Below are 27,947 nucleotides of genomic sequence, written 5' to 3' on the forward strand. Positions count from 1 at the left end.
TGAAATTACATTTTCTACTGCATGGTACATGAGAGGAAAGAAAGAAAAAAAAATGACAGCTAGGCAAATGTCAAAAAGCAGGTTTTGTTTTATATGAGACATAACAAGGCAAAGTTGTTCATATAAAGACTCTGAGGGGAGGGAGTGTTGTTTAGAAGTACAGCTATACCATCCCATAGTATGAGCTGTAACAGAGAGGAACTGGCTTTTTGGAAACATCTTTATTGAATGCTAAACTGCAAATGATTATTTTCAAAAGTGCCTTGGTAAAGAATTCAGGAATCAACAATCCAGACAGAAAACCAGAGGAAATCTGTGGTAGCTTCTGGATTCCCAATTTTTTTTGTTGCAGTCAGGAAGAGGATAGGTAAAGCAGAACTATGGGGTCAGAAACTTGAGTGAGAAGGGCATCTTGGCTCTGCATGTCTTTGCTGTGTAGGAGCCACTATGCTCTGCCAGTATAAAATGAAGATATTAATTTTTCCTGGCAAAAATTCCAGTTCCAGTGAGGCATTGCTGATTAGTGGTTGCTGTCTGTTCCTATGATGAGTCAGTGAGTGCCACAGAACATAATCGTGGAAGAACACAGTGGCACTGAATAAACCTTGAGAGGGTTCATTGCAGGGGAACTTATATTAAAATTTTCAACAAAGGGTAGACTGAAAGAAAAGTTTAAATGAATACCAGGAATATTGTGTGATCCTGCAATTAGTTGGCTCTTTAGGCTTAGTGCATAGAAGTGTTTTACTTTAATGTGCTTATTATGGCAATAATTAGCAGTATTGCTGGCATCATGAGTAGGAAAAAGCTTAGGCTCAATGAACATGGAAAATGAAACCAATTTTCTTTCTGCAAACCCAGTTTCTCAAATGCTCAGAGGAGGAGAAGTATGTGCCTGATTATTTATCAAACATACGTAATTTATACATCCCTATTTTCCAGGTAAAGGTGGCCACATTTACTGTTCACCTACATAAAACCAGTAATTAATGTCTTGCAGGATACATGACATTTCATGACACTGAGTGTCTTTTCATCCCTACATATTATCAGTGCCTATACAGCCTCTCTCATCAACCCATTTTGGGATATGGCTCATGCCTTACATAGATGAAAAAAAACCCTGTTTATTTACAGTCCATCAATATTTTACAATGGCCTGCCCTTGACTGGCAAATATGTGTCTATATATGTAATATCTACTGATGTAAATAGCACCCAGTTCAACCTAGTCCACTCTCCCTCTATATCACAAATCCAGCATTAATATTTCACATATTTAATTAATCGCAAATCTTTTAACTACCCAATCTTCACAGACTGGAGGCTTTAGGGGAGGATTTTTTGGCTTTCATCAATATCCTCCAGTCTGGTATCCTTCAATGAAAGAAGACTGGAAGTTTTTTTTCTGCTTAGAGAAAAAGTTTGTTTAGATTTGACTGGGTGTGCTAAACACTCACTTAGGACAACTCTGAGGTGCTATAAGCAGAGGATACCATTTTTTGCATAATTCAAAAGAATTCCTCCACAAAGCAATCTTTACAAATGTGAAAGACTATTGCCCCTCTCATTATTCACTTACTCACCAGGATACTCTCAGTAGTATTTCTAGACTTCAGCTTTTAGGTGGCATTCACAAATGTGCTGGTTTGCATTTTTACCTATCTCCCCTATTTTTTTGTCTGTTGCTACTGCATGCTAATATGGAGGTTTCTGAGCCACACAAGCTCTACTTGTGCTTTTACCAGAAGATTTCAATGGTGTATAAAGATTTCTAAAGGCAATTTAGAACCCTTACTTATGAGATAACTGTCTAAAAAATTCATATAGCAAGCTTCTAGCATATAGGGTTCTTTTTAACTCCTGGAGTTTGCCTAGAGTTTGATCTGTAAGCCTCCCACTAGAAGTAATGTTAATACCTGTGAAAAGTTTGGAGAGAAATCTCTAGTTCAAGAAAGACTTTCAGCACTGAGGGATCTGAAGAAACTCTCAGTTAACCACAGTTTATGAAATCCTCCAGCAAAATGCCAAACTCCTCTTCCTACTCATCAAAGTTTTTGTCTTGGCATTCTCATTTAACTATCCATATGGACTGGTGGCAGAGGAGGGCATCAGCAAAAAGAAATTTAAATTTCAATAAAATCGTACTTTTTAGTTGTTTATTTTCAGCTTATCTAGCAAGAGCACTGCAGTACAAGTAGAGGTATACAAAAGACACCAGGGTATCACGGCCATTCAGAGTGATTCTTAAGTAGTGAGAAGTCTTCAGTACACTCGGTGATGTGAAAGTGAGTATAATTTCCTGGTGCAAGATATGTGCATGATAACTTAAATATTTCAAAAGAAAAGGACGTAGTAATGAGTAAATATGCATGATTTATAGTATAGAGTATCCTCTTAATCAGTTACAGAGATCTCCTTACTGTATTTCAAATTAACAGTTGAAGCAGGAAATTGCCAAATACATACTTTTTTTGTTGTCATCAGTTTCTCTAAAGGTATTATATTAGATAACAATTATAATTTAAATATGTAAGCAGTGCTGTGTTCTGATTTTCATTACATTTTTTCTGGAAGATAAGCAAAACTGGAGTGGTGGTATTTCCTGAAATGGGGTGCTGTATTTTCTGCTTTACACACTAGCAGCCATAGATCTGTGGTAATGAGAGGGATGTCACAGAAAATGACTCATTTATTGTTATTGCCCTTGACTAGGATATATGAGGGATGTAAACTTTATTTTGAATAGTTATTCACATAAAATATCCCATAGTTACCACTGACCCCAAACTTTTTGACAACATCCCAGCTTTTTGCATGGGTGTTGCACACTAGTCATGACTATGCCCTTTCTTGACCTATGCCTCTGGCAAATGGTCATTTCTGTGGATTTGTGCTTTTACCTAAGTTCTTTTGTTGCAGAGAGGATGAGAAAGCTTTTCTGCCTTGCAGTGCTTTCTGAAGATTGGTTACCTCTGGTTGATGGATCTAGTCTCAGTTTCCACAGCCAATCACATGCCTATGTATGACTCTAAAGACAGCAAGAAATAGTCATTTCAGGGGAAGACAAGACATTTAGCTGAAAAATCAGAAGGCAGAACAAAACTTTTCAACCAGCATGGTTGAAGTTGTATGTACTGGAAAAGTGAGACTGGTATCACCAAAGGGTGTGTTGCTTGCATATGTGACAGCACAGTCAACAAGCATCAGTCATTCCACATGAAGGGTGATTTTTGAACAGTTCAGAATTTAGCAAGGAACTACTAAGGTTGCTGGAGAAAAGAACTAAAGTGGTGCATTATTTATGCTAAAGAGTGTGGGAAGTAGTCATTTAGGAGGCCAAGCCCAATTCAGAGAAATAGGAAAAGAACCACAGGGTAAATTTTCAGGAAGGCTGAATTGAATATAGTGATACATTTCATTAGAGAAGACAATACTTATGTCTTAAGATACAGGAGTTGCAGATGGAGAAGGAATTGATAGCAGTGATAATGTTCTGGTAGTCATTATCAGGGTCACCTGAGTTCAAGAACAGGATAAATATGAGCAGTGAATACTTCCTATTCCTTAACAGGAAAATTTCTTCTCAAAACAAGTAGTCAAAACCTAGAAGTTTAGGGCAAGGCAAAATTTACTTAAATTAAGCTGCAAGATTGTCTTGTCAGAGCAGGCAGGAAGGGTGGGCCAGGAAGCATTTGTCAAGCTGTTAAAACATGTGAGTGAATAGCAGAGCAAATTCAGCTCTAGGGGGACAATTCATGTTAAAGAAACCCAGAAAAAGGCAGAAAAGAGCTGCCCGGATGCATCACATGACAGTCACTAAGATAGGAAAGTATATCATGTACTGCTTTGTGCATCAAATACTAGTACCTGTCTGCCCAATATCAAATTACAAGAAAATTATTCTAAGTCCTAGAAGAGACCACAACTGCAGGAAGTAGATAGTAATTTACAGTGATTTTTCACTGAATATTCACTTCTTAACATTTAGTAGTGCAAAATACATGCTCATTTCCAACTTTATATCAAACACTGCTCATACAAACCATCATGAAATATTAAACGGAATAAAAAATGAAGATGTTTAAAAGCATTGCAGTCATGCTACAGGAAGGCACTGCTTCTGCTTCTGATTGATAATGCCTGTTTCAAGCACTTTGACAAGGTCAGGTTTTAGCAGCCTATGGCAATGATAGTTAAGCCATATGTTGCTTAGAATTTGAAATCTCTTCACCTTGAACAAGTCATTTTTTATAAAAGTAAGATACTGTTGTGCTGAACAGACATGTTTAAAGCGAGAGGTTTTTCTGGAGGTTTACACACAAGGATAGCTTTTTCAGCAGTCCTTTTCATTTGTAAGTAGTTTTTTCTAAGTATTCACTGACATTTCATTTTAAAGTGTTTAGGTAGGGGACATTGGCTTTTCCCAATCTGTAGAGTACTAAGACCATATGAAAGAATATATAAAGACAAAGTACATGGTAAATCTTTGAGATTCATGTTGATAATGTGATGAAATTATCTGAATACTATCCATATATCAGGATTAAGTGTGGTGCTCCAGAAACCACAAATGTAACTCACTGGTAGTGTAACTGAGATTTATCATACTCACTTTCTGGAAAAGTAGGCATTCAGAAAGCAATGTTGCCTGTACCTGTGGTGTTACTTCAAATGTCATCCTACCCCAGCTCTGAATGGAAATAGTAATAGTTTTACAGAATAACACATGGGAAGCATTAATGGATACCATCTCTTGAGGGCCTTGATAACTGTTTCTCAACACAGAAAATGTTTTTGTAGCTCAAGGAGATAATGCCACAGTGTGGCATCTTCAGAAAGCACTGGGCTGGATTTTAGTGTTAAAGTGGAGTCCTTTTCACAAAATCCTCTTTTCTGTCCAGTGATAATCACGGGTCTCATGGAGATGCTGGTTCAAATGCTAAACTGTTGTTTTCTGTGGTGAACTTTTCCATGTATTTCCAGTGTCTCCTTTCACTTAATGAGTCTGCAGCCATCTTAAGCTACTTCAACATTTTATTGTCATTTGCTCATTGCTAATAATATCTTCATCATACTCCAAATCATTACTTAGATGGCACACTCCCTGCCATGCAGATCATTTACTCTCACATCTGAAATATTTCAGTGAAGGCTTAAGTCTGTGCTGTTTGAGTCCCCATCAGGAAAGTGGTGTAATAACTCCAGCCACCTGGGAGCATGGGCCGCCCTGCAGCTGTAGCCCTGTGAATAGACCACCAGGAAAACAGAGACCTCAGCAGAAAAGAAGGCTGTGAGCCAAAGGCGTGTGAGTGTCCTACAAAGACTGGGCATTGGCACAGCAGAGCACAGGACATCATCACAGCATCAGCAGGTGTCTCTACCCACTCCTGGCCTCAGCACATTGTCCCTGTGCAGGGCCACACCACTCTGACGCTTCTTTGGGGGAGATGTCTTTTGTCTGTGATGGCTTATTTCCCAGTTCTAGAATGCATTCCCCTGCTTGGCTCACCAGGTGTCCAACCTGAGACCTGTCAGCATGCAGGAGAGGGAGGTAGCAAGAACTGGCACCTTGACAGAGAGGGAATCATCAGGGGGTACAGTAGAAAAGCACTCCCACTTGTCATCTGAGCTAAAGGGGATAGCTTAAGAAGAAAAAGGAGCAATTGGGTAAAAGAACACCAAACATGACTTTCAAGGAATGCAGATGCAGAGAGTCATCCCAAGGAAAACTGAACACTTGCAGAGGTGGCAGAGCTGGTTGCTCTGGCATTTGCAGCTCCCACTCCAGCCATACTTGTCCCTTGGAAGGGCAACTGAGCTGACGCTGCCAGCACTCAGGAGGATAACAAAGCAATTGGCAGACTATATGACAGGACTTTTTGATCTGAAAGGCATGGGAGGCTTCAGACATATGAGGCACAACAGCTCTACAAAATAATTTCCCTTGTGCTTCTGCTCCTGCCAAAGCTCTAGGTATTTTGTGAATGAGTTCTGTTAGCTACTCACACATATTTCAGTGAAGGAATTATTATTTCCTCTCTTTACTTAGCACACTGTCCCCTTTGCATTGGCTGGGCAAAGTACAGTAAAAAAAGCTCATAAAGTAGATCTCTTCCATCTTTTTTTATAGGAGTATGATAGTAGATTCATAGAATTACCACTTTCTCTAGTCAAACAGAAAGGATTCACCAAAGTTATCACTAAGATTTTTTTTAAAGTGTTCGCTTAGTCTGGGTTTTTTTTTTCTGGAACACACACAAGACTACCTAGAAAAGATGCAGTTGTCATTAATGATAGAATGACCATCTGCTCTTCTGTTGTATCTTTAAGCCAATTTTTTAAAATGTCATAAATTAAGCTATTGCATATTATTGGGGGTTCTTGTGACTATGTTGCTGTGAATCATTGTCTTGCAGTTACAGAATGAGAGCCTTTGGCAGCTCCTCACATATGCACAAGGACAGTGTCAGTAACTTGTGGAGCTCAATTCTGTTCACAGAAGTGCAATTTATATATGCAAAATTCTTTGAAGGACAAACCTTTCCAATGAAATACTAATCTAGTGTTTTGTAAATGTTATTTCACATTCATAACAGTATTTGGATGTGGTATTGTTATTTCTAGCTGAATGGTCTTAGGAATTACACATTCTAAAATGTGTAGACCTGGTTATGTATACAGGTCATGTTTATTAGAAAGAAAATAATTTTCACTGCAATGAATGAGAATATTTCGTTTCTTTCTTAGGCAGTAGATGCTTTTATAGTGTAATTATTTCACTTTTGAACTTGGTAAATTAATGTTTTTTTCCAACCACTTTTCACAAGTTTATGAGCTTGAAAATGCAAAAGGTCTCAGAGTGGAACTTCAGCAGCAGTGGTAGAAGAGTCAGGAAAACAGTAGATTCCTATAAGCATGGGCAAAAATGCCTCAGAAAAAGTTCCTTTCCATCTTCTTAAAATACTAGTACTCAATTTATCTAACTTCTTCAAGCATTTACCCATGAAGCTAAGCCTGAAAAGACTTGTTTGCTGACCATACTCTGAATGACCCATCTGTTCTTTCCAAAGTTTCCCAGTGCCAGAACTACCTCTTCTAGATTTTCAGATTTTTGTGGGGAAAGACAGCTCTCTGAAAATGCAAATGTGTGCCCTAATGCAGAGTGTTCCTGTGACTGCAGAAGCTGCTAATCTTAGAAGGAATTGTCTAGTCCCCATCACACACTTCCAGGGCTCCAGTTGCTTCCCATGCTTTAGATGGAAAATTCCAGTGCTGACCTGGTACTGACTTCTTGCTGTGAAAATACAATGAGATCTGGTCTATTGTCCTGGACATTATGCACATAAATGTCCTGTTGACTGAAAGGAGAAGAAACCCCTTTAACCTTAGCCTGCCAAGACTCCTTTGCATGCTTACAGCCTTTTTATGTGAACTCCCTTTCCCCGTCTTTGTTCCTTCCCTCTTGCAGCATATCTAACACTTCTCATTTGTAAAGGACTCACAAATCCCACCTTTTTTCCTGTCATTTAGTTTCATCTCCCCATAACTTGAGTAGGGGTATACTTTTTATTTTAATGTGGTTGGTATTCACTCTTCAATCATTCTGCCCACCTGCCCCATCCAAATCTCCAGGTGGCTTTGATGAAAGTGATGAGGTGCTCTGAAATCATCTGTTTTGTATTACTAGATATGCCTGATAATTGGGAGACAACACAGTTAATCTAAATCAGAATTTATAAAAAGTGCAGACAAAATATGAAATTCCAGACTAGCAATTCAGTGAGACCCCATAGTTGCCAACAAGTGACATTCATCTCACACATAACTGACATGATAATGTTTCAGATAATTGCTCATTTTATTCTATACTCTTGCCTTCTATAACCTCTAGATGTTACATTATTTAGATATCATACCAGTAACACTACAGCAAAGCAACCCAATCAGTCACAACAACACAAAAAAAACAAAGAAACCAATCTGATATGTTAATGAGCGTCTCTCAAGCTCCTTATTTCTAAAAAAAAAAAAAAAAAAAAAAAGGCAGGTCTGGACTAATTTAAGGCAAGGAGACAAGAATTGCAGATTTGAATTCTTTCACTGTGATTCCTCAAATTTCTACTCTTGACTTCTGTTAAAGCAGAAGTTTTATCTGAGGGGCAGAAACAAGCATATAATAGTTTTTAAAAAGGATTCGATCTAGAGCTCTCAAAAGCACAGATAAGTTCCCCTATTGTCTTCAGTGACTTTGGATCCAATCTCCAAGAAAGTATTAAACCTAGAAACTTTTTTTTTATGCTAGATAATAACACCATAAATTAAAATAATATTTGGATCACTTGTGGCAGTGGATTTCTTCTTTGTCAAATAGTAATATATTTGTAAGAATAAAGTAGTAATCAGTAATTTATTATTTGAATAATTCAGACACAGTAGAAGCATTAGTTTTATTTTAAATGTGATGACAATTTCATTAAAATATCTTGTTTGGTTGGTTTGTCATACTATAGTAAAATATCTTGTAAAATGTAATATAATATTGTAATACGAAAAGTTGTATAATGTAATCATTTAGTGTTTATTTTATTATGTGTACCTTCTACTCAGAGGGTTGGCATTATTGTTCCTAACAGTGATGGATACAAGCAGATCATGCCCTATGACCTCTACCATCCTCTTCCTCGGTACGTAAAACAGTCAACCAGAGGCTAGGCTTAACAAATGCATTTTCTTTTTTTTTTCTATTCTCTGCATTTCTATTTTGCTCTCGAACTAAATTAACAGATGCTGCTTTTCTCCTCCTCTGAACTCCTACAGAATAACCTAGAGATGTTTAAGGGCTAACCTGTTGTAATTAATTCTGTAAATGCAGAACTGAAATTATTCTAATTGAAGTAGAAATGCAGACTTAGTAGGTGTGTGGTCCCTTTCTTTCTTTCTTCAGCCCTTACCTTCCCTTTTTTCTCACACCTTTCCCCTTTTTTTTCCCTCTTTACTCCTCTCTGAACAGGACTATAACCTGTGGCTTTGTAATTAACCACAGAACTTTCTCTCTCTTCTGCCCTATGGTGCGGCTTCTCGAATGCTTTCAAATCCTTAGATTTTGGGGTTTGACAACATTAGCCTTGTGTTCTGATCCTACAAACCTATGCTAATGCCTTCCCCAGGGGCATTAATTCATTGGCCTCTCTAAGAAATAAGTTCAAGAGTACAAATCAAGACCTGATTTTTATTATTAATTATATCACAATTGAAATGTCTTTAATGTAAGATTTAAGATTCTCATGGACATAATCAGATGAGTAATTATTTTTAAAGCAGTGAATAAGACTCTAGATGATAAAAAATGTTTGATTGTTGGAGGATAATAACCTTTAGGTTTTGAAATACTGCCTGGACATGCGATATTTGATTGTTGAAGGATAATAACCTTTAGGTTTTGAAATACTGCCTGGACATGCAACAGTATTGTGCTGTTTCCTTCTTGATTAATTTATTTTGTCATGGAGTATGAAATCACAGAAAGAACTCTGTAGGCAACTTGCTGGCTCATCCTCGTGAGGAAATGACCACCTCAAACTGTGTTGAGGACGAAGGCAGAGAGCTTTCAGTATCAGTGTGCAAATGCAGAGCAGATTAAATTACTAGTCGAGTGTTGTATTGCCATTCATGTTCACATCCTTTATCAGTTATCTGTGCCATTAGGATAAGGCTTTTTTCTTCCTAGCTAAGTGCTTTGGTTATGTACACATAGTCATTATCACCAAATATTTGTGAGAGACACTTAAGAAATATATCTCTGCATCTAATTCCTTTTTTTTTTCTGGGAAACACTCTTCTCTCTTCTGTATTAAAAACAAACAAACAAACAAACAAACATACATACATACCTTCTAGCCTCAAAAGTTAAACTTGTTAGTGAGGAATATAGAAGCCAAAATATTAATACAGCGCTTTTCTAGTTTTAAATAAAACAGAGTGTATTTGAGTTGTGTACAAAGGGCACAACCCTTGACAAAGGATAGAGAATAATTTTATATCAGAGGATGACTCAGCAGCACTTCATAGTGGAGGGATTGTATTTAAGTAAAAAGCATTCTGAGCTGGCAGCTAGAGAGAAACTCTTTTACTGCTGAAGAATATACAAAAATAAAGGATCAAAATGCCCTGCAGTATTTGGCTTTCAGTAATACTGATATAAAAAAAATAAAACAACATCCTTCCCTGAAAATTATCAAAAGTACTGAGAGTGTATCAAGCTGTTCTAGATTATGGTCTCATCCCATAACCGTCCCCTTACATCCACTCCCCCAGCCTCAGTGTCCTCCTTTAAACTCCCTGTTCATCAACTGCTCAGGCTGCAACTGCTGAGTCGTCTGCCCCCATTTTCCATCTGCTGTTTTGCTGCTGCTTCCCCTTTTCTCCCTGTCTCCCACTCCCACATGCGTTCCTGTGAACTCACAAACAGGTCTTCCTCCCTCACCCTCAGAGGGAAGACACAGCAACGTGTCTCTTCCCCAAACCTCAGAGGCAGCTGAAACTGAACAGACCATGAGGCTGGTATGAGATGAGGCCAAGTCAGGAGAATAAAAGTACCTTTCCTCTCAACTTGCACACCTTATGAAAAACAAAATAAACACACAAACCCCAAACAAACCCCAAAAAACAAAACAAAAAAAAAACCCTCACCAAAACAAAACAAAACAAAACAAAGAAAAAAACCAGCCAAACCAGAGAGGTCCTGCTTTAGTTGCATTACCTGTCTGAGACTGTCAACTCATACCAGGGACAGAAAAGAGCAACAAACATTCCAGAGGTAGAGAGCAAATCTGGGAAGGCATCTTTGCAAGATTTCCCTACTGCTACCCTTCAGGCTTGTGCTTTATCACCAAGAGTATGATTTAGCAGATATAAGACTAATTTTTAGTGCACCACCAATTCCTTTCACAAATTCTCAGCCAGTGTTGCACCCTTTGCACCTATAAAGGATTTGTGACCCTTGCTCTGAGAGATGTGCAACTGGAATACTTCATCTTCCTATGTTCTAACAAAACCTGAGGACCAAACTATGTGCTAAATTTAAGCTACTTGAAATTGCTGACATTGCCTAAGGCGTCTGGAAACTTGTCCCAAAAACTTCAGGAAATTCCCTGGTGCCCTTACTTTTTATGACCGGGAGAAAAATGGCTCAGGCTGGCTGCACCAGCTTTTGCAGTTCGCAAGTTTGAGTTTGGGGCCTCTTCATTTAGGTTTGTGGTAGTGAGAAACCTTAGCTGTATGCTGGGAAACATACAGCAGAGATACAGGAAATATATTTAAGCAAAAATATCACTAAAATTACACCTGTGTCTAATGATGTGGCATGTGTGGCCTATAATCAGCACAATGATGGCTGTGGCAAGGCATAAAAATAGTTTCATCACTCCTAATGATAAGTTTTTAACATTCATAAACACAACTATTAGTATGAGCCATTTCACGCTGAGTTTTATGGTACTTTTAGCCAGTAGCCAAGTGTGGTTAGTGCTAAGTGTACTGGAGCAAATAAGAATATGAGTAGATGTGATGAAAAATCAGAGAGAAAGATAAGTATTTTTCACATTGCTTGACAATCTTGGGGAGCCTGTAACTGTTACTTAGAAAAATATTTCGAGTATTTTAAGTGGGAAAAAATACCCCTCACTTTTCACTCTTTTTACTTCTTGCCTTAAGGAGGAAATAGACATGGTGTTTTCCACAAAAACTTTATTTTAAAGTCAAAAAGTGGAATATTATAACCAAAATCATTGCTTCAAACAGTATTTGTAATGTCCTTATCAAAAGCACTCTCACCTTTGGGGAACAAAAATGTTTCCACATAGGCAGAACACAGATAATTCTGCACCATCAGGAATGCACAGGATTGTATAGGAATAGCCACGCAGGATCATTAGAATTGTCACACATCCAATCTGTGACACTGGCTTGAATATAAAAAAGGCAATACCACACTATTTTATGTGGATAGACACATACATATATAAAGGAATACATAACTTATGGTATATCCATCCCTAAAAAAATTAATTATAAATATGCATAGCCTTTCAGAACATATATACTGTTCTGTGGATTTGTCATTACACTCTCAAATGGCACCTGTAGAGAAAAGAGATTTTCTCAGTTCCTTTCATTGCCTTAACTGAAAGAGAAAAAGGTCCATCTGGTTTATCCATCAGAAGACACATTCCTTATCAGTATAATCACATCTTCTTTTTGGTAATTTCCTCACATCTTTTTTTTCTTTTTTTCCTCTAATGAATTGCTTTCCTGGAAAAAAATGCTGCCATTTCCCTTTATTTTCTTGCAAATGGGAGAATAATTCAGAGCACATTGAATTTCCAGTAATTCGTGACAAAGATTTGTGACAAACTTTCCAGATATTTTAACCCCACCAATTAGTAAAAGAAAGAAAATAAGTTAAAAGTGGTTAGCTTTTCTGTGATAGTAGTAATTGAGTTAGTGGGAGGGAGGAGATTCCTTATTACTTATCTGTGACTTAAAGACACCAGTCATGAGCATGCTTTGCTGCTATGGAGACTGCTGAAACTATATATATATATATATATATCTGACTAATTTTGACTGACATTAATCAGAAAAAAATAAAAACCTTGCAGGATAATGCATTTTTGGAGTGCAGGTAGGGTTGGGAGCAGCAAGGGTTACTTTTCCTGATGCCTCTCTGTTTTCCCAGATGGGAAAGTACACCCTGGACTGCCTGTTCCTCATCCTGTGGAGGGGGCATTCAAAGCCGCAGCATTTCATGTGTGGAAGAAGATATTCAAGGGCATATCAGCCCCGTGGAAGAATGGAAATGCATGTATACTCCAAAGATGCCTGTTGTCCAGCCTTGCAATATATTTGACTGTCCAAAGTGGCTTGCTCAGGAGTGGTCTCCGGTAATCAACTTAGCTTTGGTGGTTTTGTGTTTCCCACACTAGGAACATAAATTATAGTTCACTGAATTTGTGGAAGTAGGGACACTCATTGCTTTCTTTCCTTATTATCAACACCTCTGTTTTAAATTATGATGTTTATCTAACTGCAAAGTAAACATTCTGGAAAATGAATAAAATAAACATGATTAAGGAGAATAAATCAGCTCTGTAACATTAATTTGTGACTTTCTACTAAAAATAAACTGAGAATAAAATGAAATGCACAAAAAACCTGCAGTAAGCATGTAATGGTATATTTTTGTTACAACATTGCAGCTATAAATTGAAACTCGTTAATTACTGAGAAATTTCCAAAAATGCATAAAGTGGTAAATTGCTGTGCTCTTTAGTATTTGCAGTTTTCTGTTCCAGACTTGCCTTTCCTCCTGTATGAAAGTAAATGTTTTTGAAATATCCTTCTACAAAAGTAGTAAAGTACTTTGTACATAAAGAGTTATGTTAATTGTAGTTTCTTAAAACGTAAATGTGTTTTAGAAGTTAAACTAGCTTACATACAGGTGAGTTTTTTCTTGACTGATTGCAAAGTATTTGCTGATTTCCAGATGAAAGCTGCTATGCAAGAGCAAAGTAGTACTGGTAGTATCCATAGCCCTCCCCACTGCTTGGTAGTTTTGATCCCCTCCTGCGCAACCAATTCTGAAACAATCTGTGCCGGGGAGGGGGGGAGATGATGAACCATAGTAATAATAAATGACACTTAGGAAAGTATCTGATGGAAGAAAGCCCAATAGGTTTCCATTCTGCTGGTACCTTGTTTGAAAAAAAGCCAAGCAAAGCAAAGTGGCTCCAGATGAAACTGACAGGATGTTACTGAGCATGTCCAATAAAGGACAGATGGCTGCAAGCCAAGTAGGCAACATTGCAAAAGTGACTCTTTAAGGGAAGTCCAGTAGCAAATGTCCAAAAAGGCAAAAACTTCTGTCAATTTTATTCCTTATCCATAACTACCAAATATTATGAATATTTTATGTTCAAGGTTGGTTGTTTCTGCATCATGTTTTGCTCTCTGATGTACACGTACTTCCTTTGCATATTCCCCTTTTATTTAACACTCCTATGGTGTATCATACACACCATTTTTTTTGTTTTAATTCAGTGCACTGTGACCTGTGGACAAGGACTCAGATACCGTGTCGTCCTTTGCCTGGATCACAGGGGAATGCATACAGGAGGTTGTAGTCCTAAAACAAAGCCACACATAAAAGAAGAATGCGTTGTATCCACTCCTTGCTACAAACCCAAAGGTAATGGGGCAGAAGGGTTGTCATAAATTTTTCAGACCTCTTCCACGTTCAACAGTTTTGTGTTGTCACTGTTTCCACCAGCACCAAGATATGTTTTTGCAACTGTTTGTTCCTGTGCCTGCTAGCAACTTGGAATAACTGCTGACCAACTCGTCTTTCTTACAAGCTTTGGGCTTTTCATCTTAACTGGTGGTCCATCAGACAAGAAATATAAACATTAATTTGACTCTATTTAAGCAGATGTGACCTCACTGTTTGTGTCTGAGCTCAATTTGGCTTTTATGTTAAAATAAATTAAATATATGAATAGTGCCTGCAATGCCCTATGAATGTAACTATAATTACAAAAGTGCCTGTTCATAACTTAGAGCTTGAAATAGAACAGAAGCAAGCATCAAGTATCCTATCACAGGGTTCCTCTTACTAGCTAGGCTGCAAAATTTGTCAGACTGTTTGCCTTGAAATGTTTTTTAACAAGGAGTATTTACAATTTGCATAGAAATATTTTTTTACTTGAGCCTCAGACAGAGATTAATACTGGGGTAAATCCCCTATGTTTTGTTGAAAGAAGGGGAAAATGTTTCTGCAGTTGTTTGGAGGTTCTTGTGGGATGGGGATGTTAGAAGGAGTCCTGGAGACTGATTTGGATTAATGGGCAGTGACTATGTGCAGCAGATGCATGTATTTCACCATTTCCACAGGTATATGGGCATGTATGCGAGTATGCATGCATCCAGCTCTATTGTTATCTGCTCTGTGTCTGTATGCTGACAAATGTATGGAAAATTCTGGGCTACAGCAATGCAGGTGAACTTAATTTTCTTGAACTGAAGATTTTTAACTCTACCATAAGAAGAAAACAGTTCCTTTAAGCACAAAAAAAAAAGAATTGCTATCCTGAAGCATATTAAGAGCACTTTTTATGAAGCCCTGTAAAATTAGATTGACCCATGACCTCATGCTATTCCAAGATGGAACAGTGAAATTTGGAATTTTAATTTCAGCACTTAGTGGCAGATGATGGGCACACTTACAAAGCTTCAAGATTCCAGTTTATCTGTAACATGAGAGTCTGCCTTTTGGCCAGCCACCAAAGTGGGTATGTTTGCACTGTGTTTTACTGGCCAACATAAGCTCACTCCATTCATCTTCCAAGATGTAAAAATAAAAGGCCCTGTGACTGTGTTAGCATGACTCTGAGCCTCATACAGAGATTCAGTGGGTTTCAGCTCATTCAGGCAGCTGCCGTATGAGGCTTTATAGGTTTATGTTTTTCATAACACAGGTAATGCAAGATCTTGTCAGCCTGCATCAAACAGCCTAAGGAAAACACAGTATGACACAAAAATAGTGTTGCAAACCACCCATAACTGACTTCTGCATAGGGAACCTGAAAAGGGTCCAAGACTAGCTAGGAAATCTTTGCTTGCCTGCATCTGTCAAGAAGTCTCTTTCAATGCAACAATGTCTGGGAACAAAGTAAATTACTGTTTGCTGGAAGCCCACTCTTACCAAAGTGTGGCATCCTTGCTGCTGTTTGCAGCACATACATCATTAGTTTCTCATTGTAGGTAGTTCTTCCCTTCTTCCATTTTTTCACATGGGATAGAAAGTCCTACACAAAGCATATGGGATTGCTTGGGTTTAGTTTTTCTTTCATCTTTGTTCTGCAATACTCTCACAGTTCTTCCTCCATGATGCAAGTGGTAATATTTGAATACATATGTCACTGAAGGCTCAATAGTGCTTTCAGAAGAGATTTGGACTAGATGGTATCCAGAGGTATCTTCCAATCCAAATTATTCTATTTATATACTGGAAGTTTGTCCTTTTTATTTCACGCATCTATAGTTAGAAATTTAGAGCAGTAGGTGTAGCAAAGTGTTTCTTGCCTGTTGTACGTTTTAATTTTAGCCTACTTTTGCCTTCTACAGCTATATTAACACAAAGCAGAAAACAGTCTTCCTAGCTGACTGAAGGAGCAAGGCAAAAAAGTGGAAGTCTTTCTTCTTTGAACACACTGTGCTAAAAAGAAATTGAAGTAAAAAAGTTAATTTTTCATTTTATTTTATTCAAGGCCTAAAGCACTTTATCTTGCACCAACAATGGGAAAAAGAGTAGGATAGCACTGGAAAAAGTAATTATTTTCAGTTTTAGTAGAGAAAGTGCATTCATCTGATACAGCTTTCTGTATAATATTGGCTTTTAGTGTTTTCACTTGTAGTGTTTTATAAAAGAAGAGATTTTACTTTAATCTCCACAGGTTATGCTAGAAGTCCTTTTTTTAAATATTTCTGTCAGAGCATACTGTACAATATCAACATTTCTAATCCTCTAACAAATTTTGCAGTGCAGATGATACTTAATACCTCTAAAAAAGAAAATATATTCTAAAAGTCACATAACAGTCAATGGTACACAAGAGCTTTTGCTTTTTACAAGCACTTGCATCTATGCAAAAAAAGCACAGAAGTAAGTTTTGGTTTTCCGTAACTCCTAAAACAAGCTGCAGAACATAAAAATATCTTAAACATATTTTGGATGACAAATGCAGTAAAATACAGATTAAGAGCTGTGCTGGCAAATATTCATCCTTAAATGATGCTAATAAATATGTTAGAGTAACAGCTTGGCAAACTGTTTCTAGGATAGAGGCATAGTAACTATTACTGTCCCTTTTTTTCCTCACTTAATAACTTGCTCCAAGGATATTTACATGACTAAAGTTGCAGTAGCTGTGCAATCAAGTTGTAAGATGTTCCTCTATGATAACAATTAACATGTGTATGTGAAATATTCATTGTTATGCACAATAGAGTCACTGAAAATTCTTAACTATTCTGAATGACATTAAACTGCTTCTATTGGTGAGTACTCATCCGTCATTATATAAACCCAAAAGGCTTAGGTGATTTGTGAGTGACAGATAGGTTTGGTCCTGGTTCTCCTTAGTCTCACTGCCTTTTTTTTTGTGCTTTTCTCCTGATCCTAGCCCTTAAGGTTTTGTAGAAATGCAGAGCTCCTTTTGAAATTATAGTGCCAAATTTGCTCTTGGTTTATATCCCTGTAGAGCTAAAACAGCTCCACTGCCTTCAGCTGCACTATTGCACTTTGACACTGCATGAAAGTGGAGTTTGGCTTGCAAAACAGCATGGCCCTGCACTTCCCAGAGCAGACCAGCTATTACACTATGCACACATCCGGGAGAGGAAGAAAAGCAGCTCCACTGTTTTCTATCAGAAATGACAGAAAAAGTATCAAGCCCATTTTTTTAAATACCCATAGCTGATGAACTGATAAAGTTGTAAAGCATATCTGAGCCATTTTATTAAGGTTTTCTGTGGTATTGCTCATCAAACAAGAATTTTCTTCCTATTTGTAATCTAGCAAAACCAAGCTTAACATGTCTTCTGAAGTTCTACAATTTAAAGGTAAATACAGGGATGTTACACATTTTGCCTTTGCAGTGTAATGGAGGTCTGTTATACTTGTGAGACTTCCTCCAAAAACTACTTTCCCAAGTGCATACTTTTGCAGTCCAGTTGCAAAGTCTGAAAAGTGACTTAATTTCACTTTCTGGCTTTCAGACACCATAGCCCTTCTAACTGCAATATTGAAATATCTGGCCATATCATATGTAGGCCTTACAGTCCAGCTAATGAAACAGTTTCTCTCTTCTGCTCTAATTTCACTTTCTCCTTTGTGCTCAGCCTCCATGTTTATGAAGGAACACATACATTACATACAAGGTCAGTGAGATTAGGAAGGGGAGCACACATAGCAGCATTACTGTGTGTTTCCTTTTTTCACATGCTTGTGTTTGCTCCATAGAGAAACTTCCCTTGGAAGCAAAGTTGCCATGGTATAAGCAGGCTCAAGAGATGGAGGAAGGAACAGCCGTATCTGAAGTACCATCGTAAGTCTTAAAAATTTGAGTACAATTGGTTCTTATTATGTGATCCAGAGAAGTAGTGGATGCTCTCCCCTGGAGTTTTTCAAGGTCAGGCTGGATTGGGCTCTGAGTAACCTGGTCTAGTGGAAGATGTCTCTACCCATGGCAGTGGAGTTGAAACAAGAGGATCTCTAAAATCCCTTACAACCCAAAATATTATGTGATTCTATGATGATTCTATGTGGAAACCTGGGTCTTGTGCAGAACTAACACAGTCTCTTCAATGTATTAGGCTTCCATTAGAGTGTAAAGGCCAAACCTAACTCTATGACAATCCATGATATTAAGGTTGGATTACACTTAGGTATGAAGAAACAGATCTTAAGAGGGTAAATGCAGATTTAATTTAAGCAAATATATACATATTTTATTTAATGTCATTTACAAGAATATGAGTCCATCTATCTGTGTCACTATATGTTCTTCATTACCACTGTCTCTTCACAACTCAGCACTTGATTTATTTTCTCAGGCAACCCCATGAAGTAAGAGGTAAAGCAAGGCAGCCAGAGTTGATTGCCCCTTGTCTTCCCCCAAGGAAAAGTTTAGTAACAGCAAAAAAAAAATAAATAAATAAAATTAATTTTCTCAGAGAATACACCAGAAACCTGTGGTGTGTACCACAATGAGGCAATGAGGCCCAGATGAGGCTCAGAAATGAAAAATTCTGTGATGATTATGTTTTGGATTTCTCTTTTTCTGAAACTGATTAATGCATGCTATAATTACAGCCTCTATACACAGCTTTAATAAACATCCAGCTCCTCATGTCTGAGCATATGACATTTTTTATTGCAACTACAACTGTGTATTAGACTAAAAAACATTGGTTATTAGGCAATAGAGTTGCAGTTCTGGCATGATTAATCTGAATTGAAGTAATTTGAAACTGGAAAGAGAGCCAGAGACATATGTAGTTAGTCCATTAAAATAATAAAAAAAATCTATCCAGTTGCTATATGTGTATCTACATAAATACATCATGGCTAGGCTTTGCGAATGAAGATTTGAGAAGGGCTCTCCCCACGTGGGTGTGCCCTTCCAGCCTGCACCAGTGGATATTTTAGGTGAGGCACAGCGTGCACAGAACTGGCCCCACTCTTTAACTCCTCAGGTCCATCTGCCGCGGCCGAGCGAGCTTGGACAGTGACAGTGAAGTCCTCAGGACCAGAACCTACAGCCCCCGGTATTCCCAGGAGGTCTCCCATCCAAGTACTAAGTGGGGCTGACCCTGCTCAGCTTCCAAGATCTGATGGGATCGGGCATCAGGGTGGCATGGCCATAGTTTTTTTATACACACATATAGACAGATGTATGTATCTACGTGCATTTATACACTCATATACACATACAAATGTATGCATTCGTATGTCTATATATATATATTAGTAGCAGCTATCCCATATATAGTATGAGACATTTAACTGTTTCCACAGCTCCACAGACGTTATAGGTTGATTCCTTCAGAGTCAAAGCCTACAAAATCTGATATTTGTGAATATACTAATTTTAATTTATAAAGGGCAGTTTATTTTCTTGTGACTTTTCTTGTGACTATACTAAATTACTTAGCTAAATGTACATTTACTAAACTGTAAACAAACCTTGAAAACATGCATAAAATAAGAATCATACATAATGCTGAGAAAGGCTGGAATAACCCTGCTAAAAGAAAAGTTTCATCTGTTAGCATAAAGGTATTTATTGCTGCACAGGGGAAGTGAAGCAGTTAATACTGCTGAAAGCTCACTTCCAACTTTTGGTAGGAATTCGGGGGATTTTATTCAGTCTTAGTATGGGGTGACAACATTTTACATGCAATTCATAACAGGTAAGAGTTTAGGCGGAGTTAGAGGTGCAGTTTTGCCAGAATCTTCTTTTAGGGGGCATATCTCAGGGTTGTTCTGGCCTTCAGCCTTTCCTGGTGGTCTTCTTACTCATTCTCTTTGTTTTGAACTTTTCAGCTTCCTTTGTTCACTTGACTCATGGTGCTTGACATTAGGGAGTTCTTCTGATTCATGTTCTCCTGAATTAACATCTTATCAATCTCTGACTATTAGGGTGTTTGAAGCACATTCTTGATGCCAATCTTTAGGATAGAACAAGCTATCTGTTATTTGCATGGTGCTGGTAGTGCTGGGTAGGGTAAGACACAGTAAGGAACACACATTACAGCATCTCAGTTAACTCTTTAAAGCCAAATGCCTGTTTCATACTGATATGCTGTTATGTAGTCATATCTGGAATAATTTGTTACACTAAGAAATTTTTTGTTAGATTTTGTGAATAAGTTTGATCGCACTGTAGAAAAGTATAGTTTTATACATATATATATATGAGCATATACATAGTTTTAAATATTAGCAAGAAGAGATTTGTAGAGAATAGGCATAACATGCAGGGGAAAATTAAGAGGCTTTTGTTTATCATGATGAGTATTTTAGTAAAATATTCTGGAAAACTTCATCAGTATATTAATTCTGATACTAAGACAGACCTTGAGAGATAAAAAGGGAAAGGGATTTAAGAACTTCAAATTGTTTTAAAGTGCAGCTATGACACCTCTTTACTTTATAGGTCACTGCTCTGCTGCAATGCAGGCCCTGTTCCACAAAGACACCCAGTTGTTTCCACGCCATCTAATGCAAGACCCCAGTGGTACCAGTGGGACACTAAGATAATCATGCAGTGGTTCGCTGTCCAGACTAGGTTCAGTCTGCCTCAGGGTGACATTTTGTACATTTGTCTTCTCTCTGCAAGGCACAATTCTAGGAGCATTTCTAATCTTTATTTTAGATTGGTGAGAAAGATACTAGACATAAATGAAATTCAAGTCCAGATTTTTAATTGTGTTGATTAACAGGAAAAATAAAGGACATAAAGTCAGGGTCTTTACACAAACTTTCTCAAAGCTCAGAGATACATTGTGTTTAGTTTGGAATGATTTTTAGTCATAAAGCATGAGACAAGAGAACCAAATAAAAACTTCGAAAAGTTAAGCGGAAAGAACAATTCATACAATCCCCACCTGTAAGCTCTAACAGCCATCTGCATATTGTTCCAGAATATCTAATCTGTTTCAGCTATCTTGAGCAGTGAACTTCCACCTAAAATTGGTTTCTGTGCCTCACTATTAATAGCATTTTTCATTAGTAGCTATTTTAAACAGTTACTCATTTTAGATTGAAAGACCCTATGGAACAATATAAAAAAGAAGACATAACACTGAGAATACACCAAGATACAAGCAACAATCAATTTTGGTGCCAGCTATTATAGCATCACTTCTCCTCATTCAGCTGTGTTGGGATTTCAAACATACTACCTAGGTGAAGAAGGAGCTGTATTCCCTGATAATGCACCTTTTGATCTGTGCTTCTCCAGTTATGCAGGGACCCAAAGTAATATTCCATGGCCCACCACACTGACAGATGCCAGGCTACTACCCACATATTTCGGCTGATAAACGATCAGTCCAGTGTGTAGGTGTGTGGCAATTTGAGGGTTGGAACAGCTAAGAGGTTTTTAATGTTTGATCAAGCATTCACTGACGTTAGTACTGTGTATAATAAGGCCAGCTTTTTTTCTGACTGTAGATTTGAATAACTAAAATGTGACCCTCAATTTCTTCCTGTCTTAAGCATGTTGCAGTGTCTTACTTTGCTGTAAATATTTCGGGATTGTAGGAAACAATTTTCATTGCTAGTTTCCCCTCTTCTAAGGAAGCCGTTTCTTTCTTCTGATCGTATAGCAGAGCTGGCTGAGCAGTGTTTCAGGTAAGAGTCAAGCTGGGCAGCCAGGATGAACCCCCACTCTTTCTCTCAGCAGAGATGGAATGATGGGTGGAGCAGGAGCAGCATAGAGGGGATGGTGAACAGCTGTGCAGGAGGAGGAATAGAATATGGCCTCTGGTGGCATGGTAAGCCAGGTACTGAAGAGGCAGCATTATGTTTATAAGTGTGTTTACTTGAAGTTGAAATGACAGAAGTTTCTTCAGACAAGCTAGGCTGTAGGATTTTTCTATTCACTTTGTTTTTGTGTAATAACCAATTTTGTGACTCCACTTGGGCAGACATCGGCCAGGATTCATTCTTTTCCCCCACTTTATCTGAGGCTGTTCCCAAGCTTTCTCATGCCACCAGGTCAATGATTGGCTCCATTCTCCTCTACAGACAGGGTCACTCTTTGTAACCAGTAGACCTTTCTTTCCCTGCTACTGTCCCTTTTTCTTCCTTACCATTCCTCAGGCTGAGAAAATAAACCTCACCTTGGTTTATATCTACAACTCTATTGGAAAGTAAAGTTTATATTTGATTAGAAGTTTAAGAGCTAAAACTTAATTTTTTTCAGTATATTTCTTCTAGGCATTGAGTTCTCATATTTGTTAATCACTGTATTACTGTCTTCTGACTTTTGTGACTTTGTATTGAATATAATTTTTGATATGAAATATCATAATATGATTTATAAAGCTAAAATATGTCTTTAATACTATCCTTCCACCTGTAATTTGTGATCATTCTCTGAATGTGTGCTGCTAGAACACCAGATGCCTCAATTTCATTCCATCTGAGTGTCGTGCCTTCCATTATTTATGTCTTCAGGAATTTCTAAAGCAAGCAAGACTTACAGCTGAATTTTGTCTGTATGTGTCTATCTGTCAGTTGCCTTTCCCTTCTCTCAGTAATGTCTGAATTTATTTCTATTAACTGATTTTGACAAAAGTATAAAGTTATCACAGAGAATTTTACTTCTCTGTCAAACTTGATTGATATTCTCCAGGAAATTCAGTGGTAGTATTTTCCACGTATGTTACTGAACTGCATGACTGAGTAGAAAACTGACACCTTACAGTTCCCCAGCTGAAGGGAAGGTTTTTAAAGTTCAGTTCTTAACAGATAGCAGAGAATCCACCTGAAGGCACTCAGCCTTCAAACATAAAGCTATGTTAAATGGTTCCTTATTGGTTCTGCTGCTACAAGAATTAATCACAACCAGTTCAACCACTTAAAGACTAGAGGGAATAGTTATATTTGTGTTGTCTGACCTTCCACATCCCTAGATGGGATCAATTAAATATTAATTGCTGACAGAACTGCTATAAAATACCCTATGTTGGTAAGAAAGTGTGGTAATGTTTGTAATGACAAAGGTTTAAGGAGAGAAGACCTTGCTGTCCTATGTTGTCGTACCTGCTCTTCTCCTGTTGCTGTCCATCTCTGAAATGACCATTCACCAGACCTTGGAAATGTCACCTAAGGAAGAAGCCACAGTATCTTTCTGTCTGACCTTTCTCACTGAAGCACATTGCAGCTCATTATCAGCTGAGCGTGACAGCCAGAGTCAGAGAGAGTAGCAGTCATGATTAAAAAAGCATGTTTTTTTCTATATATAATGAGATTGGGTTTACTCATTGTGGACAGTTCCTTAAAAGATTTCTGTCTCTAACTCTTGAAAAATGCTTTTGTATGTTAATACCGTATCCAGCTTTTAATGTAATGCCATAAATAACCCTCATGTTAATCATTTTTTAAAAAAAGGGGCAGGGGGAAGGATAGGAGAGAGGGCAAACAATAATATCTGGATGCCAGATGGCACCATCATAGTAATGAGGCCAGTTCAGTTAAAAAAAAAAAAAAAAAAAGGAAATTCCTGACATGCATGAATGGAGGTGAAAAAGCCCTTAGAGAACTGGATATGGACAGAGAGGTCAGTGTAGCAGGGAAACCCAATATCTCCTACTTTTCAGTAGGTATCTATGTTTCCAAAGACATATAAGCTATTTTATTTTTATTTTCCTTGTTGAACAGTTTCCATCATGATCTTTGTACCTGATTCAGGTCCATAAGTTTAAAACTTCCTATTGAGACTTTACTTTAAAAACAAAGCATGTTACAATGACTGCCAAAAAAAGATAGAGGACATACATAACTTTCATTACTGCTAGGCTGTTGCTTGTCCACTTCAGAGTCATGCAGTGAAGAGGAAGAAGGAAGTTGAGGGAAACTTCTTCATATTAAGATTCAATGGCAAAAAATTAAAGTACATACATTGTTGGTCAAAGGAAGATCAGCAATGCGGCAGCCTCACATTAGGTAATGATTTTGATCTACTCATTCAAGGACCCGCTTATTCAGTCACAACTACTCAGAATGTATGTACAATAAATATACAGGACAGAAGCAAATAGCTTTCCCTGAGGAGAAAGGCAGCTGTGAAGAAAGAGCACCAATAGCACAGAAAGATTAGACACAAAGTGGAAGGAAAAGATCATATTCAAACTAAACTTAAAAGAAACTGTAGAGGGACAGAATGTAGTCACTTTGATTGTAATTGAACCTATGCATCTGGCTCAAGTGCCATTATTCTTAGATGGAGCCTTGAGGTTTTGTTCATAAGTGGTCATGACCTCTGTTTCACTTCTTTGAACCAGCAACTACCCAGTACTGTGTGAGAGCATCCTGTGGTGTTACCCACATCTTAAAATCTGTGGAAAGGTGTCTTCTCCTGGAGGAAAAGGACACATTTGCATTTCAGCTCAAGATAAGAAGTCTGAACATCTGAGTTCAGTTCCTGGTTATATCACAGAAAATTCCAAAGCCTTTGAACAAGCCACTGAAGATTTTATTTCATGATTAATATCTAATTTTAGATACCTTAATTGATGTGTGTCTGTGCCTTAGAACATTCAGTCTTACTGGTGTGTGCATGTCTCAAAACCTCAGATGTTATCTAAGCCATGAATTTGCCCAAAGATTGATTAAAAAATCAAAAAAATAAGCAAGTTAAAAAATCAGCTGAACAAAACCCAATTAAACAATTAAAATTATGACAATACTTAATTATGTAATACTGAAGAAAATAAGGTGTTTTTCTCATTAGCTCAAAGTACATCAGTCTGTAGACACTTCTTCTTAACACACATTGTAGGAACCCAGGCCCTAGACAGCAGAGGCTATGGCTGCATACACCAAGAGTTTTAGAGATGTTCACAAAACTCTGTAGGTCTTTGTATGGGTCTCATCCTGAACCCACTGTGACCGGCTGTGAAAGGTCTCACATGGTTGTGCATTGACATTGCTTTTGTGTTTCACTTTAGACTTCCCCGTTACATGAGTTGCTATGTAGAGGGAAATATACACCATCCCTAGTTGTGCCCTGAGCTGGAAAGAAAAAACATCCCAAGACTATGTACTAGCATTCTTATTGCTGCACTCAGCTTAAATGTTTACATTACTTTTGCTGATTTTATATATGAGTGATCATTACGTGGAATATTTTAATCTGGATTTTTAAGTTATAATTTTAAATAAATAATTGAAAATAAATTTCTGTTATATAATTTGAAGATTTTTTTTAAACACTAGACACGCTGTTATCTTAAAGGGGCATTCTCACATGTGAATGTGAAGAATAATAGTATATCAAAGTGCAAATAGTTCTTACCTGTTTGAGATGCACAAGCTGTATTGACCCAGTATTCTTATGTCAATGAAATTCTGTAGACAGCTTCAATTCACTTATGCTTGCAGGTCTGCTGGATGTGCAGACTGCTGTGTATTTCATAGTTTCCATATCTTCTATTGAGTGATTTACATACAACCATAGTAAGTTTTTTTACCTATCATTTATGATTTTCTTAAAATATAATTTCAGTGATTGTAGTACACTAGAAAAGCAATGAGCCAAAACCAGCTCAACACAATACCTGCAGAAATCTATAGATATCAGTGTCATTACATTTCCTTTATTTCTAGAACACATTATGCAGCCCATCATAGGCTAATGTGCACATGACAAATGGTGCAACAGTCCCTTGTAGAGATTCTGAAACCTCGACACCTAGCAAAAAACCACTGAAATATAGAGAATGCCTGTTTTAAATCCAGAACGCACTGTTTTTCAAGGGTGTTCATATCATGGGAAACGGCTGTGATCCAACACTGTAGAGGTGCCCACAAGTCAAAGAAACAAGTATAAGCATTTGTGTATAAGCAATATTTCACTCCTGGTTCTCTTTGGAGACTTTTCCACCTTCTATTCCAACCCTCTACCTTCTCCAGGTTGAGCACACTGCCACCCATGGAGATGCCCATTTATGGTCGGGGGGTGGGCGGGGGGGTGTGACAGGCAGAGGGACCATTCAGCCATCCCATATCTGCATGCTGTAATGTAGTCACTATTCAGCAGTTGAGTAGCAGCAGACATGGTTAATTCAATCACAACCAAGCAAGGTCATGATTTTCCCTCCTTCCATCTTTACTTCTCTACCTCACAGTGATTTCTCTAAAACAGAAGCAACAGATTCCTCTTTATAGTCATCAGAGCTCTCAGAACACACTTACTGCTGTATTTTCCTTTGTGGGAGAAGCATTGCCATGTCTGCTCTGCAGAGTAATTGAAGAAGATGGTCTTTGATTTAATGGCAAAATGCTAATCACTCTGAAGTATGGTAAGAAATATGAAATGCTCATTATAACCTCTGAGGCAAGAAGCAATTTTTTATTTTTCATTTGTACAGCTATTAACACAATTGAGTTCTGCCTGACAACTACTACTGTCACATTAATAGAACAAATTATTGTCATTTTCCATTTTCCAAAAAAACTACTTCTCATAAAATCTTTTCCACTACTTCCATTTTCAAAGTAGAACTTAACACACAGAAGTGCACAATGCTGTGCAGTGGAAGATGAGTTATATCCAGAATAAGTAACTTGAAATCCATGGAACTGTCCCCTTCTTATGCACATACTCTTTTTGTTTTGTGTTCACCATTTGACAACATTTATCATTAATGACAACACAAAGATATTTGAAAGCCTTCATAATTGCCTGGGTTTAGGATGATGGAAAATTCAGAAACTTTGTGTATTTATATTATACATTGCAATACATAAATGTTTCATTTCTAATGACTTAGAGGTGGTGGGGGGGGGGGGGTTAGTGGTTTTTTTCTGGAGTTTTCTTGAGTTTCCACTCTTTTTTGTGCTTTTAACTCTCTTGATTCTATCAGTTCTCTCTTTAGCAGCCAACAGTTATATTAAAATCAAATTACTTTTCCAAAATTTTCACTTAAAATGTAGAAATTGGCCCCAGATAGCTGAAAAAATATCATTTCCTGAAGGCGTTCCAGTATTTTCATTATGTGCTGCTGACTATGGTGAAATAATATAACCTGTGGCATTTATAGATGAAGCCTCATTTCAACTACTTTTAACAATGTTCTCACTTTCCTTTTGTGTCCTCTCCCTTTTTGTCTTGTGTTTGTATGTGTAATATACCTCATGTGTAAATGTTTTGAGTATTTGAGGTGTGTCAGGTGAAAAGGAGTGGCAGAAATGCAAAGATTTCTTGTCCCACTTGTATTAATATAAAGTTATTAGCTATAAGTTTCCCCAGAATATCAAGGCCTTTTATAGGCCAAATCACTCTGTCTACGTCTCATTTAAAGAGACATCACTGGACAGATTCACTGTTTGGAAGGATTTTTTTGCTCCACTTAATAGCAAGAAAGAACCTTCTCCGTAGCAGTTCCTGAAATAAGTTTTATTAATACAAGTATGTGACAATCACTATATGGGTCGTGTTATCAGTGATAACACTTAATCTGCATGGTTACAGTCAGCTATTAACAAAAATCCAAAACTATAAGAACTCTACACAAAGCAGTACAGCAGTGCAAGCAGCAACACAGCACCACAGAACTCAAGCAGCACCCCTGCACCCCCACCCTATGACAGACTT

General features: G+C 37.6%; 1 protein-coding gene and 1 pseudogene across 1 annotated transcript in view; one reads left to right on the forward strand and one right to left on the reverse strand.

The window, feature by feature from the left end:
* ADAMTSL1 (ADAMTS like 1) overlaps positions 1-27,947 on the forward strand; it is a 419,662-nt gene that overhangs the window by 321,569 nt on the left and 70,146 nt on the right. Inside the window, exons 12-15 of the mRNA XM_071581576.1 lie at positions 8,637-8,687; positions 12,740-12,944; positions 14,101-14,248; positions 18,080-18,164. Coding sequence (XP_071437677.1) covers positions 8,637-8,687; positions 12,740-12,944; positions 14,101-14,248; positions 18,080-18,164 — 489 coding nt within the window. The remainder of the gene's footprint in view (positions 1-8,636; positions 8,688-12,739; positions 12,945-14,100; positions 14,249-18,079; positions 18,165-27,947) is intronic.
* On the reverse strand, positions 19,372-19,487 carry LOC139685133 (5S ribosomal RNA; annotated as a pseudogene).

This window comes from Pithys albifrons, chromosome Z (assembly GCF_047495875.1).
Source record: "Pithys albifrons albifrons isolate INPA30051 chromosome Z, PitAlb_v1, whole genome shotgun sequence".
NCBI lineage: Eukaryota > Metazoa > Chordata > Aves > Passeriformes > Thamnophilidae > Pithys > Pithys albifrons.